Here is a 22,355-nt window from a genome sequence, read left to right on the forward strand (position 1 = left end):
GCCTTCTCCGTCTCTGTCTCCCTACCTTTGCCACTCCATCTCTCCCAATCAATCTGTCTCTACTTCCTCTCTCTTCTCGGACTCTATTTTCTCTTTCTCTCTGTCTCCTTCACTTCATCTCCCTTATCTGTCCGTCTCTGTCTTCCCCCTTTTCTACCCTCTCCCCATCAATCTGTCTCTTTCTGTCTCCACTTCCTCTCCCTTCTCTGACTTTATTCTCTCTCTGTGTCTCCTTCACTTCATCTATCTTCTTTGTCTGTCTGTCTTCCCCCTTTCTGCTCTATCCTATTCAATATGCCTCTCTCTTTCTCCACTTCCTCTCCCTTCTCTGACTGTATTCTCTCTGTGTCTCCTTCACTTCATCTATCTTCTCTGTCTATCCCTGTCTTCCCCCTTTCTACTCTATCTCTTCTATTCAGTGTGCCTCTCTCTTTCTCCACTTCCTCTCCCTTCTCTGACTCTGTTCTCTCTTTTTGTCTCCATCACTTCATCTACCTTCTCTGTCTGTCTCTGTCTTCCCCCTTTCTACTCTATCTCTTCCATTCAATATGCCCCTCTCTTTCTCCACTTCCTCCCCCTTCTCTGACAGTATTCTCTCTCTGTCTCCTTCACTTCATCTGTCTTCTCTGTCTGTCTGTCTTCCCCCTTTCTACTGTATCTCTTCTAATAATATGCCCCTCTCTTTCTCCACTTCCTCTCCCTTCTCTGTCTGTCTCTGATTCCTCCACCCTTTTCCACTCCATCTCTCCCAATCAATCTGTTTCTGTCTCCTTCACTTCCTCTCCCTTCCCTGTCTGTCTTCCCCCCATTTCCACTCCATCTCTCTCTTTCTCCTTCACTTCCTCTCTCTTCTCTGTCTGTTTCCCCCCATTTTCCACTCCATCTTTCCCAATCGATCTGTTTCTGTCTCCTTCACTTCCTCTCCCTACTTTGTCTGTCTCTGACTCCCCCTTTCCACTCCATCTTTCTCTGTCTCCTTCACTTCCTCTCCCGTCTCTGTCTCCCCCCATTTTCCGCTCCATCTCTCCCAATCAATCAGTGCCATTTATTGAGCACCTTCTGTGAACCCAGCACTGTCCTAAACTCTCTTCTTTCATAACACCTGTTTCTCTTGGGCTCAGGTGGTTGGGATGGATCAGTCAGTAGCCATTCAGGAGACCCTGGCCGAGGACGAGGACTGCATCATCGTATCCTTACCCCTCCGTGTTCTCCCTCCATCCTGCCCCCGGGGACCAGACGCGGCTGAGGGATGGGGACTCCCTTCCTGTTAGTTGCGGGGAGGGTGGGACACCCTGTTTTCCTTAACCCTAGAATGCAGGCGGTGCAGGGGGAACTGTGTGGAGCGGACAGTGTCCAGAGCCGCCTCTTCGGGCTGGTCCGGTGGCACCAGGAACATGCGTAGGTTGGGACCACCTTCGGTGGGAGGAGTGGGGGTCCTGGTCACCCCCCCCATCCTCCCCGGGCAGGGGGGGCGAGGGTCCACCTGTTGGGGTCACCCCGCCCGCTGGCCGCCTTGGTGGGAGGAGCAAATTAAAAGTAACGGGTTTGGGGTTTATTGGCCTGTTATTAGATGGGTTCATCCCTTAAATGGTTAGTGGTACCATTTATTGAGTGTCAACAGTGTATCAAGTGCTGCTTTCTGAGCAACAGAGAATGTACATTTTCCCAGCCACGGTGACTTACAGTATGTCACAGAAAGCATGAAAACAAGACATGGCAGTGAAATAACAGAATTATAGGATCCTAGCTCAGGAAGATGTTTAAGAGGCCATCTGGGCCTTCATATGGGTGAATGACTAAATCTTCCAGACTAGGTGGTTGTCTTTTTTTTTTTTTTTTTTTTTAAGATTTCCAGGGGTGGAGACTTCAACTTCTGTTGATATGCCATTCTAGTGTTTTATTACCCAATAGGAAGTTTTCCTTTTATCTAGTCCAAGTTTCTATTGCTTTAATCAACCTCTGTTTTCTCTTGTTTGGGCCTCTTTGGACATGGCAGTCAACTGGTCAGTACTTTCTTCATGAAAACCCTTATTTAATTTGGAGACAGTTGTTGTTCCCCTAAGTCTTCTCTAGAGTGAGCACCACATATTTTTTAGAATGTTTCTTCAAAGGATTTATCTCCTATCTTTACTCTTTTTTTTCAGCTCTTTTCTTCAATTTCTCCACAGCCCGTTTAAATTTTAGAATGTGGGCAGTCCTTGGTATTACAACATAGGTGGTTCTGAAAAAAAAATGCATCTTATGTCAAAACCTAACTCAGAACCAATTTTCTCATAGTTACAATGTTATAAATGGGGAATCGGTGCTTAAACCAAAGCCGGGAACTCGGCTCTTCTCAAAATGAGCCAGAATTATGCACTCAAGCGATTATAGATGAGTAACATGGTGACCTGAATGTATTTCTGTTGACCTTGTTCACTGGCATGGTGTGACAAATGGAGTTAGAAGATCCTAAACAATTGGGGATCAATGCAGCCAATTTCGTTTCCCCCTTATCCAGACTTTGAACCCCCCATTTTGTAGCCTGAAACTTCTCTCCCCGCCCCGGCCTTTCCTGACTCCATTTTCTCTCACTTTTTCTCTCTTCTTTTAATTTTTCATCTGGCACCTGCTGGTTCTGCTTTTCCCACTACCAGTGGCCCCCACAGTGGGCAAGACAGTAGAGGAGGAGGAAGCCGGCGATAGTCTCCATCTCTGCCACCCCCTTTCTTCCCCTCATCCTGACCTGATTTATCCATGAAGGGCTGGGGCTGCAAATTCAGGAGGCAGGAGAAGGGAGTGCCCGGATCTGCAGTAGCAGCTGCCAAATAAAAGACAAAAGAATAGAAACTAAACAGAAGGGTGAGCTTAGAGAGACAGGGTGGTGCCCTTGGGGTGCAGAAAGGAGTACAGGAAATCTGTGGGCTGTGGAGGGGCAGCTGAAAGGCAGATGGGGCTAAAATGTCAGAATTTCTATTCCTCGTAACTTGAAAGATCTTAGGACAAGACTACCCTTAGTTATGGTGATTGTTAAGCACTAACTGGGTGACCAGCACTGTGCTAGACACTGGGGTAGATTCGGAAATATCAGCTCTCACGTGAGGGCTACCAGTCTTAAGAGCTAGAGAGAGAGCGTAGTCTATCTCCATTCTGTAAATGTGGAAACTCAGACCCAGAGAGGTTAAGTGACTTATCCCAGGTCACACAGCAGGCCCAGGGCAGAGTTGGGATTAGACCCTGAGTTTTCTGGCTCCGAGTTCCGGGCTCTTTCCTGTAGGCCGCCAGAATATTCTTATCAATTCCTGCAGTGCCTAGACCAGAGAGACAAAGTGTGATGCCTCAGTGAGCCAAGAGGCATCCCGCAGGGTGCTGATCTCATCCGGCCTGGGGGCTCGAGGTCCCACGTGGCTCAGTGGAAAGGACGCGGGCTTTGGAGTCAGAGGCCATGGGTTCAAATTCTGGCTCCGCCAACTGTCAGCTGTGTGACTTTGGGTCACTTCAGTTCTCTGTGCCTGTTACCTCATCTGGAAAATGGGGATTAAAACTGGGAGCCCCCCGTGGGACGACCTGATCACCTTCTATCCTCCCCAGCGCTTAGAACAGTGCTTTGCACATAGTAAGCGCTTCACAAATACCATCATTATTATTATTATTAAAGAAGGCAGGTAGTCACTGCCTCCAAAGCCCTTCTCCCACCTCACTTTCCCCCCACAGCCTCTTCTTGTTCACTCACTGCCGAATGGCCATCACTGGTGAAGACCTCTCCTTGGAGAAGGTTGTGCCCATCACCAAGGAGTTTACCCTGGAAGAAGGTATGACGATGGGTTTGGGACAGAGGCTCCTTGATATCTTTGGGGTGGTGGTGGGAGGACTGGGTCTCTGGAGTAGAATCATTTCTGGATTCCAAGGACCATCAGCAGCGTGCGGGGATGGGACTCTTCTCCGCTAAATGAACTTTCTCTTTCCCCCGGACAGTGACCACGGGCAGCGACCTCCATGTGCTTGGTGAGTTTTTCATCGATAGTGATCTCATTCTGCGAGGGGGAAGGAGGAAAGAGAAATGATCCAAGAACGGGGTTTCTCTTCCTCCTTGGACACCAGCTAATGATAATGATGGCATTTATTAAGCGCTTACTATGCGCAAAGCACTGTTCTAAGCTCTGGGGAGGTTACAAGGTGATCAGTTTTAATCCCCATTTTACAGATGAGGGTACTGAGGCACAGAGAAGTTAAGTGGACACCAGATAATAATAATAATAATAATAATGATGGCGTTTATTAAGCTCTTACTATGTGCAAAGCACTGTTCTAAGCGCTGGGGAGGTTACAAGGTGATCGGGTTGTCCCACGGGGGGCTCACAGTCTTAATCCCCATTTTACATGTGAGGGAACTGAGGCCCAGAGAAGTGAAGTGACTTGCCTAAAGTCACACAGCTGACAATTGGCGGAGCCAGGATTTGAACCCATAATAAAAATGGCATTTATTAAGCGCTTACTCTGTGCAAAGCACTGTTCTAAGTACTGGGGAGGTTACAAGGTGATCAGGTTGTCCCACGGGGGGCTCACAGTCTTAATCCCCATTTTACAGATGAGGGAACTGAGGCCCAGAGAAGTGAAGTGACTTGCCTAAAGTCACACAGCTGACAATTGGCGGAGCTGGGATTTGAACCCATGACCTCTGACTCCAAAGCCTGGTCTCTTACCACTGAGCCACGCTGCTTCTCATGATCCACCAGATGGATTATTCCACAGCCCCTCTGGGTTGGGAGCCGAGACTGGGTTTCCATGTCCAGTTTCTGCTCAGTGTTGCTTTGGTGACTCTGTGACCTCAGTTTTCCTCTATATGAAATAGGTAGCTAGCAAGGAGAAAAAGGTTCATCACGGGCAAGGGATAAATGAGAGGTCTGAGTAGAATAATAATAGCATTTATTAAGCACTTGCTCTGTGCAAAGCACTGTTCTAAGCGCTGAGAAGGTTACAAAGTGATCAGGTTGTCCCACAGGGGGCTCACAGTCTTCACCCCCATTTTCCAGATGGGGTCACTGAGGCACAGAGAAGTGACTGTGAGCCCGCTGTTGGGTAGGGACCGTCTCTATATGTTGCCAACTTGGACTTTCCAAGCGCTTAGTCCAGTGCTCTGCACAGAGCAAGCGCTCAATAAATACGATCGAATGATTGAATGAATGCAAAGCACTGTTCTAAGCGCTGGGGAGGTTACAAAGTGATCCGGTTGTCCCACGGGGGGCTCACAGTCTTCACCCCCATTTTCCAGATGGGGTCACTGAGGCACAGAGAAGTGACTGTGAGCCCGCCGTTGGGTAGGGACCGTCTCTATATGTTGCCAACTTGGACTTCCCAAGCGCTTAGTCCAGTGCTCTGCACAGAGTAAGCGCTCAATAAATACGATTGAATGATTGAATGAAGTGACTTGCCCAAAGTCACACTGAGAGAGAAAGGGTTTGGGCCCTTCGAGCCCCTTCCCCCCAACCCCCCACATTTCTGTCCTACAACGGGTGTGGCTGTGAGACTCCCATAGAGCCTTGGGCTTGTGGATTCATTCATTCAATCGTATTTATTGAGCGCTTACTGTGTGCAGAGCACTGTACTAAGCGCTTGGGAAGTCCAAGTTGGCAACTTATAGAGACGGTCCCTACCCAACAGCGGGTGGATGGTCAGGGGAACCGTGGAGGAGCTAGCAGGAGGCCTTCCCAGACTGAGCCCCTTCCTTCCTCTCCCCCTCGTCCCCCTCTCCATCCCCCCATCTTACCTCCTTCCCTTCCCCACAGCACCTGTATATATGGATATATGTTTGTACATATTTTTTACTCTATTTATTTATTTTATTTGTACATATCTATTCTATTCATTTTATTTTGTTAGTTCGTTTGGTTTTGTTCTCTGTCTCCCCCTTTTAGACTGTGAGCCCACTGTTGGGTAGGGACCGTCTCTATATGTTGCCAATTTGTACTTCCCAAGCGCTTAGTACAGTGCTCTGCACATAGTAAGCGCTCAATAAATACGATTGATGATGATGATAACGAAGGAATTTCAGAAGCTCTCACTGGCCGTTTTCTCCTAGGGTACACGGGTGGCAGAGTGAGCAAGAGATGCTTTCGATGGGAGGGCCGAGGGGGGAGAACCAGAACGGGGTTGGAGTGGAAAGAACGGGCGGGGTCTCTACGTTCCTCCCCAACCAAAGGCTGCGGGTTGTCCCTTGTCTCCTCTCCCGCAGGTGCGGATGTCACCGTCCGGATGGAGTCGGAAGAGGGGAGCCTGGTGGTGCGGTTTCCCTTCGGCTCCCACACCCGGTCGTTTCTCCAAGAGGTGACTAGATCGCGCCCAGGTGGGTAAGCGCCCTTCAAGGCCCTACTGAGAGCTCACCTCCTCCAGGAGGCCTTCCCAGACTGAGCCCCTTCCTTCCTCTCCCCCTTGTCCCCCCTCCATCCCCCCAACTTACCTCCTTCCCTTCCCCACATCATCTGTATATATGTTTGTACATATTTGTTACTCTATTTATTTATTTTACTTGTACATATCTATTCTATTTATTTTATTTTGTTAGTATGTTTGGTTTCGTTCTCTGCCTCCCCCTTTTAGACTGTGAGCCCACTGTTGGGTAGGGACTGTCTCTATATGTTGCCGACTTGGACTTCCCAAGCGCTTAGTACAGTGCTCTGCACACAGTAAGCGCTCAAATACGATTGATGATGATGATGAGCACCCTTCCGTCGGGTTCACCCTCCACACCACTTGGGTCTGAGACCTTGAGCATTCATTCATTCATTCAATCGTATTTATTGAGCGCTTACTGTGTGCAGAGCACCGGACTAAGCGCTTGGGAAGTACCAGTTGGCAACGTATAGCGTGGCTCAGTGGAAAGAGCCCGGGCTTTGGAGTCAGAGGTCATGGGCTCAAATCCCGGCTCTGCCAATTGTTAGCTGTGTGACTTTGGGCAAGTCACTTCACTTCTCTGGGCCTCAGTTACCCTATCTGCCAAATGGGGATTGACACTGTGAGTCCCCTCTGGGACAACCTGATTGCCTTGTAACCTCCCCAGCGCTTAGAACAGTGCTTTGCACATAGTAAGAGCTTAATAAATGCCGTCATTATCATTATTATTATATAGAGACGGTCAGCTCCTGGTTCCTCTGGGAGGACCCTCTAGACTGTAAGCTCGCTGTGGGCAAGGAACAGGTCGACCAACTTGGTCATATTGTCCACTGTGCACTCAGTAAGGGCTCAATAAATATGATGAATTGACCCAGGGCTCCCACATAGTTTTGGTCCATCTTGGGACGTGCTTTGGTTTAGTACATTTCAGAGCAAAGCTGCTCTCTGGGACAGGCACTCTCAAAACTTGTCAGACTTGTGACAGCCCTAAATTCCAATCAATCAATCGTATTTGTTGAGCGCTTACTGTGTGCAGAGCACTGCGCTTAGCACTGTACTAATTCCACAGATCATTGCTAGATTGCAATGGGCCTCAGTCTCTTTCCAGGCCCCCTAACTTCACTCTGGGGCTCAGTCCTACCAGGGTGCGGATGCAGGTGGGAGAGGGAAGGCCTCTTGGTCAGGTTTCCTGTTTTTGGGGGAAAAAATTTGTTACTCTTACAGTTTCCCACCCCTTTCTTATCCTCTCCATCCCCACCCGGCTCCCAGGCAGGGCAGGGGAATCACACCAAGTACATGGCTGGCTTGGGGCAGAATTTGCACGCTTTCAGACAAAAGAAAAGAGCCCCCCACTATATCAACAATGTCAGGGGATGGGAGAAAGGCCTAGTCCTCTCCTCTGCCAGAACCAAGTCAGGAACCGGCTGTTTAGCCTTGGGGGTGGGATGACAGTGCTCCTGACCAGGACGGGGGCGGGGGGGGGGGGGGGGGTGAGAGGGCAGCCTGCTACACTCAGAATTTGTTTAAACTGGCTAATGAGCCGGAGCAGGGGGAAGAAGAGTTTACAGAGAAGGGAACCTGAATGTGGAAAATGCAAATATTCTTGCCAGGTGGTGGTGATGATTCCGGCCCCACCCAATTGCTGTTCTGTGGGGTCAGCGAATGGGCTGGACAGTGGTTTGTAGAGTCCTAGAAGTCATCATCATCATAGTAATAATAATGATGGGATTAGTTAAGCGCTTACCATGGGGTAGGCACTGTACTAAGCGCTGGGGTGGATACAAGCCAATTAAGTCGGATACAGTCTCAATCCTCATTTTACAGATGAGGTAACTGAGGCACAGAGAAATGAAGTGACTTGCTCAAGGTCACACAGACGAGTTAGTAGAGGTGGAATTAGAACCCACGACCTTCCGACTCCCAGAAGGTGCTGTATCCACTAGGCCATCCTGCTTCAGCACACCTGGGGTCCATCCTTGGCTCTACCCCCTTTTCTCCAGGGCCATCTCCCTTTCCCCCCTCTTCCCCTGCCGAAGGCAGCTGGGAGAGAAGATGAATTGCCATTCGTATCTTTCCTCTTTCATTCATTCAGTCGTATTTATTGAGCGCTTACTGTGTGCAGAGCACTGTACTAAGCGCTTGGGAAGTACAATTTGGCAACATAGAGAGACGGTCCCTACCAAACAGTGGGCTCACAGTCTAGAAGGGGGAGACAGACAATGAAACAAAACATTTTAACAAAATAAAATAAATAGAATAAATATGTACAAGTAAATACATAGAGTAATAAATATGTACAAGCATATATATATATATATATATATATATATATATATATATATATATATAGATAGATAGATAGATAGGTGCTGTGGGGAGGGGAAGGAGGTAAGGCCGGGGGGAGGGGGAGAGGAAGGAGGGGGCTTAGTTTGGGAAGTCATCAGCTCTTCCTTGGCCCTCAGCGGCTTCCAACGTGGGCATCTAAGTTCAGCGCTTAGAACAGTGCTTTGCACATAGTAAGTGCTTAATAAATGCCATCATTATTATTATTATTCTTATTATCTGCCTTTGGGCCCGTGACACTGGTGGTTCGAAGGGCAGGATGGAGCTGGGGCACTTTCGTCTTCTCTCTTAAAAACGCCGCTTCCCTCTGGGGGCAAAAATCAATCAATAGCCTTTACTGAGCATTTACTCCATACAGAGCACTGTATGAAGCACTTGGGAAAGTGCAATAATTAATAGGCACGATCCCCGTCCTCAATTTAGCTTCTTTTGAAGCCACAAAAGCTGCTGTGGCCTCGGGAAAAGGATCGAGTGCGCATTAACCCTAATTTAACTGAGGCTTCATAGGATCTCTGGGTGAGGCGGTGGAGGAAGGAGAAGGAGAGGCCCCGGATGTCACGATGAAGGAGGGCTGTAGGGAAATCAGACTCCCAAAATTGAGGCCAATTTATCCTCTCCTTCCACACCCAGCTCCCAGGCGGGGCAGGGGGTCACACTAAGTACCAATCAATCAATCAATCAATCGTATTTATTGAGCGCTTACTGTGGGCAGAGCATTGTACTAAGCGCTTGGGAAGTACAAGTCGGCAACACATAGAGACAGTCCCTACCCAACAGCGGGCTCACAGTCTAGAAGGGGGAGACAGAGAACAAAACCAAACATACTGACAAAATAAAATAAATAGTATAGATATGTATAAGATAAATAGAGTAATAAATATGTACAAACATACATGTACAAGTACATGGTTGGCTTGGGGCAGAATCCACATGCTTTCAGACAAAAGAAAAGAGAGCCCCACCATGTCAAGGGATGGGAGGAAGGCCTTGTCTTCCCCTCTGCCAGAACGAAGTCAAGAACCGGATCTTTATAATAATAATAATAATAATAATCACATTTATTAAGCGCTTACTATGTGCAAAGCATTGTTCTAAGTGCTGGGGAGTTTACAAGGTTGTGCCACGTGGGCTCACAGTCTTAATCCCCATTTTCCAGGTGAGGTAACTGAAGCACAGAGAAGTGAAGTGATTTGCCCAAAGTCACACAGATGACAAGTGTTGGAGCCGGGATTTGAACGGATGACCTCCGACTCCAAAGCCCGGGCTCTTTCCACTGAGCCACGCTGCTTCTCCAAGTCTTTAGAGTCTTGGGGTTGGGAAGCCCCAGGGGGAAAAGGGAAAACTCTCCACCAGGCCCCCTTGGTAATGGCGATTTGGCACACTTTTGGTAGAAAAATGGGGCCAGCGTTTGTGCCTGGGGTGGGGGAAGTTGCTGCCTCAGTGGAAGGAGTAGGGGCTTGGGAGTCAGAGGTCGTGGGCTCTAATCCCTGCTACACCACTTGTCAGCTGGGTGATAATAATAATAATAATAATAATAATAGCATTTATTAATAGTAATAACAGTAACATCATCATCATCAATCGTATTTATTGAGCGCTTACTATGTGCAGAGCACTGTACTAAGTGCTTGGGAAGTACAAATTGGCAACACATAGAGACAGTCCCTACCCAACAGTGGGCTCACAGTCTAAAAGGGGGAGACAGAGAACAAAACCAAACATACCAACAAAATGAAATAAATAGGATAGATATGTACAAGTAAAATAAATAAATAGAGTAATAATAATAATAGCATTTGTTAAGCGCTTACTATGTGCAGAGCACTGTTCTAAGCGCTGGGGGGGGGGCTACAAGGTGATCAAGTTGTCCCATGTGGGGCTCACAGTCTTAATCCCCATTTTCCAGATGAGGTAACTGAGGCTCAGAGAAGTTAAGTGACTTGCCCAAGGTCACACAGCAGACATGTGGGGGAGTTGGGATTCGAACCCATGACCTCTTACTCCAAAGCCTGTGCTCTTTCCACTGAGCAACACTGCTCCTCTGCCAGAACCAAGTCAAGCACCGGGTCTTTATAATAATAATAATGGTGGCATTTATTAAGCGCTTACTATGTGCCAAGCACTGTTCTAAGCGCTGGGGGAGGATACAAGGTAATCAGGTTGTCCCATGAGGGGGGCTCACAGGCTTCATCCCCGTTTCACAGATGAGGTAACTGAGGCCCAGAGAAGTGACTCGCCCAAAGTCACACAGCTGACAAGTGGCAGAGAGGGGATTTGAACCCATGACCTCGGACTCCCAAGCCCGGGCTCTTTCCACTGAGCCACGGTGCTTCTCTAATTTGGGTGATTTGGGGCCAGTCACTTCGCTTCTCTGGGCCTCAGTTTCCTCATCTGGGAAATGGGGATGAAGATTGTGGGCCCCCCGTGGGACAACCTGATCACCTTGTAGCCTCCCCAGCGCTTAGAGCAGGGCTTTGCACAGAGTGAGCGCTTAACAAATGCCATCCTCCTCCTCTTCCTCCTCCTCAGCGTGGGGACCCTCGGGCCCCCACCCGCAGTTCGCGTGGCTGAGGCGACACCACGGGCTGCAGCCGCAGGAGGCCCCGCCCCCCTTGCCCTCAGGTAATCTCCCCCCCCCCGCCGATTGGTGGGCGTGTTTGTCAATCCGGGCAGCGACGCCGGGGATTGGAGGAGGAGCGGACGGGGGGCGGGAGGAGCGCGAAGAGGAGGGCGGGCGGGGCGGGGAGCGGCGATTGGTGGAGGGTCCGGTCGGAGAGCGGCTGATTGGTGGGGGGGGTCCGGTCGGGGAGCGGCGATTGGTGGAGGGTTCGGTCGGAGAGCGGCGATTGGTGGAGGCTCCGGTCGGGGAGCGGCGATTGGTGGAGGCTCCGGTCGGAGAGCGGCGATTGGTGGAGGGCGCCGAGGGGCGGGGAGGGGAGGCGGAGGGCGGCGATTGGTGGAGGATCCGGTCGGAGAGCGGCGATTGGTGGAGGGCGCCGAGGCACGGGGAGGCGGAGAGCGGCGATTGGTGGAAGGTCCGGTCGGAGAGCGGCGATTGGTGGAGGGCGCCGAGGGGCGGGGAGGCGGAGGGCGGCGATTGGTGGAGGGCGCCGAGGGGCGGGGCGGGGAGGCGGAGGGCGGCGATTGGTGGAGGATCCGGTCGGAGAGCGGCGATTGGTGGAGGGTCAGGTCGGAGAGCGGCGATTGGTGGAGGGCGCCGCGGGACGGGGAGGCGGAGGGCGGCGATTGGTGGAGGGTCCGGTCGGAGAGCGGCGATTGGTGGGGGGCGCCGAGGGGCGGGGCGGGGAGGCGGAGCGCGGCGATTGGTGGCGGGCTGGGAGCGCCGAGGGGCGGGGCGGGGAGGCGGAGCGCGGCGATTGGTGGCGGGCTTGGGGGCGGAGGGCGGTGATTGGTGGAGGGTCCGGCCGGAGGGCGGTGATTGGTGGGAGGCGCCGAGGGGCGGGGAGGCGGTGGCGGGGCCGCTGGGGCGGGCGGCGGAGCCCGCGGGCAGACGGCGGGGGTGAGGGGATCATGGCCCACGGCGCCCGCGGGGGACACGCAGGTAGGGACCCCAGGCCCACGACCGCGCCTTCCGAGGGACCGCCTGCAGCCCTCATCATCGTTATTATTATTATTATTAATAATAATAATAATAATGAGGATGGTATCTGTTAAGCGCTTACTACGTGCCAAGCACTGTTCTAAGCACTGGGGGAGATGCAAGATCATCGGGTTGGCCCACGTGGGGCTTACAGTCTTAGTCCCCTTTTTAATAATAATAATAAGAATGATGATGATGGTATCTGTTAAGCGCTTACTACGTGCCAAGCACTGTTCTAAGCACTGGGGGAGGTACAAGGTCATCGGTTTGGCCCACATGGGGCTCACAGTCTTAGTCCCCCTTTTAATAATAATGATGATGATGATGATGGTATCTGTTAAGCGCTTACTACGTGCCAAGCACTGTTCTAAGCACTGGGGGAGATGCAAGATCATCGGGTTGGCCCACGTGGGGCTTACAGTCTTAGTCCCCTTTTTAATAATAATAATAAGAATGATGATGATGGTATCTGTTAAGCGCTTACTACGTGCCAAGCACTGTTCTAAGCGCTGGGGGAGGTACAAGGTCATCGGTTTGGCCCACATGGGGCTCACAGTCTTAGTCCCCTTTTTAATAATAATAATGATGATGATGATATCTGTTAAGCGCTTACTACGTGCCAAGCACTGTTCTGAGCGCTGGGGGAGATACAAGATTATCGAGTTGGCCCACGTGGGGCTCACAGTCTTAGTCCCCTTTTTAATAATAATAATAATGATGATGATGGTATCTATTAAGCGCTTACTACGTGCCAAGCACTGTTCTAAGCACTGGGGTAGATACAAGGTCATCGGTCTGGTCCACGTGGGGCTTGCAGTCTTAGTCCCCCTTTTAATAATAATAATAATAATGATGAGGATGGTATCTGTTAAGCGCTTACTACGTGCCAAGCACTGTTCTAAAAGCTGGGGGAGATACAAGATTATCGGGTTGGCCCACGTGGGACTCACAGTCCTAGTCTCCCTTTTAATAATAATAATAATAATGATGAGGATGGTATCTGTTAAGCGCTTACTATGTGCCAAGCACTGTTCTAAGCGCTGGGGGAGATACAAGATTATCGGGTTGGCCCACGTGGGACTCACAGTCCTAGTCTCCCTTTTAATAATAATAATAATGATGGTATCTGAGATACAAGATTATCGGGTTGGCTCACGTGGGACTCACAGTCCTAGTCTCCCTTTTAATAATAATAATAATGATGATGAGGATGGTGTCTTTTAAGCGCTTACTACGTGCCAAGCACTGTTCTAAGCGCTGGGGGAGATACAAGATTATCGGGTTGGCCCACGTGGGACTCACAGTCCTAGTCTCCCTTTTAATAATAATAATAATGATGATGATGGTATCTGTTAAGCGCTTACTACATGCCAAGCACTGGGGGAGATACAAGGTCATCGAGTTGTCCCACGTGGAGCTCACAGTCTCAGTCTCCCTTTTAATAATAATGATGATGATGGTAACTGTTAAGCGCTTACTACGTGCCAACCACTGTTCTAAGCGCTGGGGGAGATACAAGGTCATCGGTTTGGCCCACGTGGGGCTTACAGTCTTAGTCCCCTTTTTAATAATAATAATGATGATGATGGTATCTGTTAAGCGCTTACTACGTGCCAAGCACTGTTCTAAGCGCTGGGGGAGATACAAGATTATCGGGTTGGCCCACGTGGGGCTCACAGTCTTAGTCCCCCTTTTTAGTAATAATAATAATAATGATGAAGATGATATCTGTTAAGCGCCTACTACATGCCAAGCACTGTTCTAAGCACTAGGGGAGATACAAGGTCATCGAGTTGTCCCACGTGGGGCTTACAGTCTTGCCTTCCTATTCATTCATTCAATCGTACTTATTGAGCACTTACTGTGTGCAGAACACTGTACTAAGCGCTTCCTAGGGGGGGGGTCGCCAAGATCCATAATTTGGGCACTGCCCCTTTTGCCAATCCAGTCATCAGCTGTCAGCATAGCTTGGATTTTCCTGAAGCCGTAATGACTGTTCGGACTGCAATCCAGATGAGATTACAGGTGGAACTAATCCGTTGGAATGTCTCTCCTTTAATAATAATAATAATAATGGTATTTAAGCGTGTACTATATGCCAAGAACTGTGGATGCTCATGTGCAGCACAAAAGGCCCGATTGTCCAGCCACCTACCACCTTCTTGGAGGGGAAATTCCAGGTTAGAGTAACAGGGCTGAAAAAATACATCATCATCATCATCATCATCATTCGTATTTATTGAGCACTTACTGTGTGCAGAGCACTGTACTAAGCGCTTGGGAAGTACAAATTGGCAACATATAGAGACGGTCCCTGCCCAACAGTGGGCTCACAGTCTAAAAGGGGGAGACAGAGAACAAAACCAAACATACTAACAAAATAAAATAAATAGAATGGATATGTACAAGTAAAATAGAGTAATAAATATGTACAAACATATATACATCTATACAGGTGCTGTGGGGAAGGGAAGGAGGTAAGATGGGGGGGGATGGAGAAGGGGACGAGGGGGAGAGGAGGGAAGGGGCTCAGTCTGGGAAGGCCTCCTGGAGGAGGTGAGCTCTCAGTAGGGCCTTGAAGGGAGGAAGAGAGCGTGGTGCTTTGGAAGGGGAAGTTGTGCTATGGCCGTTTTCTCAAATGCCGTCCTCCATTGAGAAGGATGACAAATTCCAGGCTTATCAGATGTGATGTCAGGGCTGTTTGCAGAAGGGTATTTTGGCCGCCTCCCTCTCTCCAACCGTGGCAGGGATTGAGGAGTAAATGCTTTAGATCTCCAGCAAGCCAACCCAGCCACTTGCAATACTAGATTCAGCGCTTAGAACAGTGCTTTGCACATAGTAAGCGCTCAATAAATGCCGTCAGTATTATTCAGAAGCTGTGGGGAAATGGGAGGGGCTTGGTTTCACAGGGCTTTTAAACGAGGCCAGCAGTTTTCTGGGGTATCTGGGGTTTCCCTTTAAGGCTACTCCACCACAGAGAGCTCCTCAAGCCCCACACCGCGTAAATACCTTGTGTTTTACGGAGTCACTTGACGAGCCCTTGACCAGCAGGACCTTGAAATTGCTATTTTGTTTCCATGGCATTTGCCTTTTATAGTGTCTCTCGTGTTTCGAAGTAAGAGGGGGAGTTAAAGACGAAGTGCAAGGTATTCAAGGCCTCCTCTCCCTCTCGGAAAGGAACTGCCCCGAAACCAAGCTCTTAAAGGGATTCAGATGCTGGGCAGGATAGGCTGAGCGCCAGAGGAAGATGTGGGTTTGCCACCCTTCCTGCCTGTTTGTTTATAACTCTCCTGGGCCTCCAGGAGCATTCCCTTCAATGTCTGGCCAGACATATCGCCTTGAGGCCAAGGAATTCACCCCCAAGTAGCTGCCTTCGCCCTAAAAAAAAAGCCAAACACACACACACACACACACGCACACAAACCATTGAGTTCTACTTTTGTGATAGTTTCCATTCGAAACTTTCCATTCGAAACTTACCTCCTTCCCTTCCCCACAGCGCCTGTATATATGTATATATGTTTGTACATATTTATTACTCTATTTATTTATTTATTTTACTTGTATGTATCTGTTCTATTTATTTTATTTTGTTAGTATGTTTGGTGTTGTTCTCTGTCTCCCCCTTTTAGACTGTGAGCCCACTGTTGGGTAGGGACTGTCTCTATGTGTTGCCAACTTGTACTTCCCAAGCGCTTAGTACAGTGCTCTGCACACAGTAAGCGCTCAATAAATACGATTGATTGAAACTTCTGCAGTAACAGGACTCCCTTTTATCAAGTTTTAGAAACTGTTGTTTTTCAAGTGTTTGAGAGTGCAGGGCACTGAAGTATAGACTGAGCCCCCTTTTTCCTCTCCTCCTCTCCATCCCCCCCTTCCCCTCCCCACAGCACTTGTATATATTTGTACAGATTTATTACTCTGTTTATTTTACTTGTACATATTTACTACTCTATTTTGTTAACGATGTGCCTATAGCTGTAATTCTATTTATTCTGACGGTTTTGACATCGGTCTACATGTTTTGTTGTCTGTCTCCCCCATCTAGACTGTTAGCCTGTTGTTGGGTAGGGACCGTCTCTAGATGTTGCTGATTTGTACTTCCCAAGCGCTTAGTACAGTGCTCTGCACACATGAGTGCTCAATAAATACGATTGAATGAATGAATGGCCGTAAAGGGTTACTACTGCCAATAATAATAATAATGAACTTGTTAGGTACCAAGCGCTGAACTAAGCAGTGGGATAGATATGAGGTAAGCAGGCCAGGCATGGCCTCTGTCCAACCCGGGACTCGGTCTGTGAGGGAGGGAGAACAGGCATTTAATCCCCATTTTGCAGATGAGGAAACTGAGGCCCAGAGAAGTGAAGCGGGCTTGCCCAAGGTCACCCCAGCAGGCAAGTGGCAGAGCCAGGATTAGAATTCAGGCCACACATTCAGAGCCCCAAGAAACGAGCATCAGACCCAGCGCTTCGAACAGTGCTTGGCACATAGTAAGCGCTTAAGCGCATTTTAGACTGTGAGCCCACTGTTGGGTAGGGACTGTCTCTATATGTTGCCAACTTGTACTTCCCAAGCGCTTAGTCCAGTGCCCTGCACACAGTAAGCGCTCAATAAATGCGATTGATTGATTAACAAATACCGTCCTTATTATTCCCAACTGTTGCGCAGTTCCAGGCCTCGTGGTGTGACTGCCTTATCAAACAGGGAAATAAACAACACACGATGACTGTTCCCGTAGGCGGGGCCCATGAAGATGCCCAGGTATTCAGGCAGTCAGTCAGTGGTATTTATTGAGTGCTTGCAGTGCGCAGAGCACTGTGCTAAGCGCTTGGGAGAGTACACTATAACGGACACATTCCCTGCCCACAGTGTGCCTCAGTCTAGAAGGGGAGACAGACATTACATAAATTGCAGATATAATAATGATGGTATTTGTTAAGCGCTTACTATGTGCCAAGCACTGTTGTAAGCGCTGGGATAGATACAAGGTAATCAGGTTGTCCCATGTGGGGCGCACAGTACGCTGCACACAGTCAGCGCTCAATGAATAACGATTAAATTGAATGAATAATCCCCATTTTACAGGTGAGGTAACCGAGGCACAGAGAAGCAGCGTGGCTCAGTGGAAAGAGCCCGGGCTTCGGAGTCAGAGGTCATGGGTTCAAATCCAGACTCCGCCAATTGTCAGCTGTGTGACTTTGGGCAAGTCACTTCGTTCATTCATTCAATTGTATTTATTGAGCGCTTACTGTGTGCAGAGCACTGTACTAAGCGCTTGGGAAGTACAAGTCGGCAACATAGAGAGACGGTCCCTCATTCATTCATTTATTCAATCGTATTTATTAAGCACTTCTCTGGGCCTCAGTGACCTCATCTGTAAAATGGGGATTAGGACTGTGAGCCCCCCGTAGGACAACCTGATCGCCTTGTAACCTCCCCAGTGCTTAGAACAGTGCTTTACCCATAGTAAGCGCTTAATAAATGCCTATTTAAAAATAAAAGTGACTTGCCCGAAGTCACACAGCTGATAAGTGGCGGAGGCAGAATTAGAACCCGCGACCTCTGACACCCAAGCCCGGGCTCTTTTCCACTAATCCACGCTGCCGATACGTACATAAGCGTTGTGGAACTGAGAGGGGAGATGAGCCCATTGTTGGGTAGGGACCGTCTCTAGATGTTGCCGATTTGTACTTCCCAAGCGTTTAGTACAGTGCTCTGTACACATTAGCGCTCAATAAATACAACTGAATGAATGAATGGCCGTAAAGGGTTACTACTGCCAATAATAATAATAATGAACAAGTCACTTCATTCATTCATTCAGTCGTATTTATTGTGCACTTACTGTGTGCAGAGCACTGTACTAAGCGCTTGGGAAGTACAAGTCGCAACATAGAGAGGCAGTCCCTCATTTGTTCATTCATTCAATCGTATTTATTGAGCACTTCACTTCTCTGGGCCTCAGTGACCTCATCTGTAAAATGGGGATTAGGACTGTGAGCCCCCCGTAGGACAACCTGATCGCCTTGTAACCTCCCCAGTGCTTAGAACAGTGCTTTACCCATAGTAAGCGCTTAATAAATGCCTATTTAAAAATAAAAGTGACTTGCCCGAAGTCACACAGCTGATAAGTGGCGGAGGCAGGATTAGAACCCGTGACCTCTGACACCCAAGCCCGGGCTCTTTTCCACTAATCCACGCTGCGGATATCATCATCATCAATCGTATTTATTGAGCGCTTACTGTGTGCAGAGCACCGGACTGAGCGATATGTACATAAGCGTTGTGGGACTGAGAGGGGAGATGAGTGAAGGGAGCAAGTCTGGGTGACGCAGGTGGAGTGGGAGAAGGGGAAAGGAGGGCTTAATCAGGGAAGGCCTCTTGGAGGAGATCAGGCTTCGATAAAACTTTAAAGGTGAGGGACTCGTTATCCGGACGCGAACAGTCAAGGGACAGAAAAGCGCAGCGTTCACCGCGCTGGCAAGAGGGAGCGGACTTAGACCTCTCTTGGCGGGTGTTATCGGGAGGTCGCTTCCTGGTAGCGCAAAGAGCAGCTGAAGAACCAAGTTCTTCCACATATTTATCACTCTATTTATTTATTTATTTATTTATTTATTTTACTTGTACATTTCTATCCTATTTATTTTATTTTGTTGGTCTGTTTGGTTCTGTTCCCTGTCTCCCCCTTTTAGACTGTGAGCCCACTGTTGGGTAGGGACTGTCTCTATGTGTTGCCAATTTGTACTTCCCAAGCGCTTCGTACAGTGCTCTGCACATAGTAAGCGCTCAATAAATACGATTGATTGATTGATTGATTGATTGATTCCAGTAAATGAAAGGAGAGGAGAAAGAAAAGAGAACGTTATCCCAGCAAGAGAACTGGGGGGGGAAAAAAGAAGAGACGACCGAAAGGGAACGTCAACATGTCATCTGCAGATTATTCTTGAACTGCTGGGGAGTAACAAAGCCTCAGTCCTCACTTCCTCCTGCCGTTAAAAGGGTGGCATCCGCAGATTTTCTTCTCTTTCTAGTAAACAAGGAAGGACTTCAGACTGAGCCCTCTCCTTCCTCTCCCCCTCCTCCCCCTCTCCATCCCCCCCGCCTTACCTCCTTCCCTTCCCCACAGCACCTGTATATATGGATATATGTTTGTACATATTTATTACTCTATTTTACTTGTACATTTTTGTTCTACTTATTTTGTTAATATGTTTTGTTTTGTTCTGTGTCTCCCCCTTCTAGACTGTGAGCCCACTGTTGGGTAGGGACCGTCTCTAGATGTTGCCAACTTGGACTTCCCAAGCGCTTAGAACAGTGCTCTGCACACAGTAAGCACTCAATAAATACGATTGATTGATTGATTCAGACTGAACCCTCTCCTTCCTCTCCCCCTCCTCCCCCTCTCCATCCCCCCCCGCCTTACCTCCTTCCCTTCCCCACAGCACCTGTATATATGGATATATGTTTGTACGTATTTATAAATCTATTTATTTTACTTGTACATTTTTATTCTACCTATTTTATTTTGTTAATATGTTTTGTTCTGTGTCTCCCCCTTCTAGACTGTGAGCCCACTGTTGGGTAGGGACCGTCTCTAGATGTTGCCAGCTTGGACTTCCCAAGCGCTTAGTCCAGTGCCCTGCACACAGTAAGCGCTCAATAAATACGATTGAATGAATGAATGAATGAGTCAATAGCTCATGGATTGATCTGGCTGGTTCACCCCAAAGGTCTGGATGCCTGAGGCTGGCTTTCTTTGTTTTGGTTGTACATCAGAGGCGGAAGCCAGTGCGGGGAGGGTGTAGCTGAAAGGATTTCAGGGCGAAGGTGAACAGAAGCTCTAGAAAACGGTCTATTCTTTCGAGCACGGATACAGAGTTGGAGCCAAATCACTGAAAGAGGGTGTCCCCTGAAGCCCTTTTGACCTCCCCTTCCTGAAACCCACTTTGAGAGTCCCCTTCTAGACTGTGAGCCCACTGTTGGGTAGGGACCGTCTCTATATGTTGCCAACTTGGACTTCCCAAGCGCTTAGTACAGTGCTCTGCACACAGTTAGCGCTCAATAAACACGATTGAATGAATGAATGAATGAGATGTCAATCAGTGGTATGTATTGAGTTCCTGCTGTGTGCAATGGGAGCATACAGTAGAGTTAAATTCGCTTCCAGTTCATTCATTCAGTCGTATTTATTGAGCGCTTACTGTGTGCAGGGCACTGGACTAAGCGCCGAAGTCCAAGTTGGCAGCATCTAGAGCCGGTCCCTACCCAACAGCGGGCTCACAGTCTAGAAGGGGGAGACAGACAACAAAGCAAAACATGTGGACGGGTGTCAAGTCATCAGGATAAATGAAAATAAAGCTAGATGCACATCATTAACCAAATAAATAGAATAGTAAATATGTACAAGTAAAATAAATAGAGTAATCTGTACAAACATATGTACAGGTGCTGCGGGGAGGGGAAGGAGGTAGGGCGGGGGGGGGTGGGGAGGTGGAGAGGAAAAGGGGGCGCAGTGTGGGAAGGCCTCCTGGAGGAGGTGAGCTCCCAGTAGGGCTTTGAAGGGAGGAAGAGAGGGAGCTTGGCGGATGTGGGGAGGGAGGGCATTCCGGGCCGGGGAAGGACGTGGGCCGGGGGTCGACGGCGGGACGGGCGAGAAGTTGTGGTGAGGGTTTGGTTCCTTGGACCAGAGAAGCAGCGTGGCTCAGTGGGAAGAGCATGGACTTTGGAGTCAGAGGTCATGGGTTCAAATCCCGGCTCCACCACATGTCTGCCGTGTGACCTTAGGCAAGTCACTTAACTTCTCTAAGCCTCAGTTACCTCATCTGTAAAATGGGGATTAAGAATGTGAGCCCCACGTGGGACAACCTGATCACCTTGTATCCCCCCCCAGCGCTTAGAACAGTGCTTTGCACATAGTAAGCGCTTAATAAATGCCATCATTATTAATATTATTGGACCAGTTGGTCTGGGGTCTGCTGGGAATGAAGACAGGGGTGGCCAGTTATTTGAGCTGGACGCCCACTTCCCGCAGCCTGCACGTTTAACGGGTAGTCACAACACGCAACGGTGAAAGACTCATGGAGTTTATTGCCTCAAGAGCCCTTGGTGGCATTGCCACATACATTTACAACACGCTCTTTCACGCTGTCATTTCACCCTTTTATGCTCTTAACTGCATTTGTCGTTCGCTTTGGGCAGGGCACTCTGCTAAACCCTTGTGACACTGATCTTTTATTCGTTTTCATGTTGTTTATCGTGTCGTCTCTCCTTATGGATCCGAGGTCCACCTTTCTCATTAGACTGGGAGCTGGGACCGTGTCTAATTCCCACCTGATTTTGGTTTTTTGCCCCTCCCAACGCCAAGCTCTGCAATCAGGCGTTTAATAAATATTATCACACTCCCCCTCCCCATCGTCCCCACTCACTCCCTCTCCTCTACCCACCTCCCCGTCCCACAGCACTTTTGTGTATATATGTACATATTTATAATTCTATTCATTTTATTAATGATGCCTATATAGCTATAATTCTGTTTATATTGATGCCATTGGTGCCCGTTTATTCGTTTGGTATCTGGTTCCCCCTTCTAGACCGTGAGCCTGCTGTGGGCAGGGATTGTCTCTGTTTGTTGCTGAATTGTATTTTCCAGGTGCTTAGTACAGTGCTCTGTACGCAGTAAGCGCTCAATAATTACGATTGAACGAATGAATAGTAAGCACTTAACAAATACCATTATTATTACTTTCCCAAGCACTTAGCGTAGTGCTGTGCACACAGTAAATATTCGGGAAGCACCTCTGTTTAAATGTCAGCCTGGATGTGACACCCTCGCCCTCCAGGGCCAAACTATGCCCACCCCAGCTGTAGGTTTTGTCTTTAAGATGAGTTTTTGTAAGCAAATTGTTCCCTTTTGCTCTTTTTCCTTCTGCTATGTGTGCGGTGTCTCCTCTGTTCCTTAAAGCAAATGTGGCTCTGCTCTATAGACCCACTTCCCCTCTCCCTTCTCTTCTCCTCCTCCGACCTCCCACCCCTTGGCCTG

The 22,355-nt window shown here is 48.8% G+C and overlaps 1 protein-coding gene across 3 annotated transcripts in view; it reads left to right on the forward strand.

The window, feature by feature from the left end:
* Window positions 1-22,355, forward strand: part of INPP5B (inositol polyphosphate-5-phosphatase B) — a 66,483-nt gene that overhangs the window by 2,311 nt on the left and 41,817 nt on the right. For 2 of the 3 annotated variants that reach the window (XR_005454407.1, XM_038758159.1), the window contains exons 2-7: window positions 1,122-1,187; window positions 1,319-1,398; window positions 3,694-3,791; window positions 3,955-3,984; window positions 6,212-6,322; window positions 11,242-11,334. Coding sequence is in view for 2 of the 3 variants with exons in the window: in XM_038758159.1 (XP_038614087.1) it covers window positions 1,131-1,187; window positions 1,319-1,398; window positions 3,694-3,791; window positions 3,955-3,984; window positions 6,212-6,322; window positions 11,242-11,334 (469 nt within the window). In the remaining variant the exon portion in view is untranslated. Of the gene's footprint in view, window positions 1-1,121; window positions 1,188-1,318; window positions 1,399-3,693; window positions 3,792-3,954; window positions 3,985-6,211; window positions 6,323-11,241; window positions 11,335-12,221; window positions 12,275-22,355 lie in introns of those variants that run through there. The other variant, XM_038758160.1, reaches the window with a different exon arrangement.

This window comes from Tachyglossus aculeatus, chromosome 16, assembly GCF_015852505.1.
Source record: "Tachyglossus aculeatus isolate mTacAcu1 chromosome 16, mTacAcu1.pri, whole genome shotgun sequence".
NCBI lineage: Eukaryota > Metazoa > Chordata > Mammalia > Monotremata > Tachyglossidae > Tachyglossus > Tachyglossus aculeatus.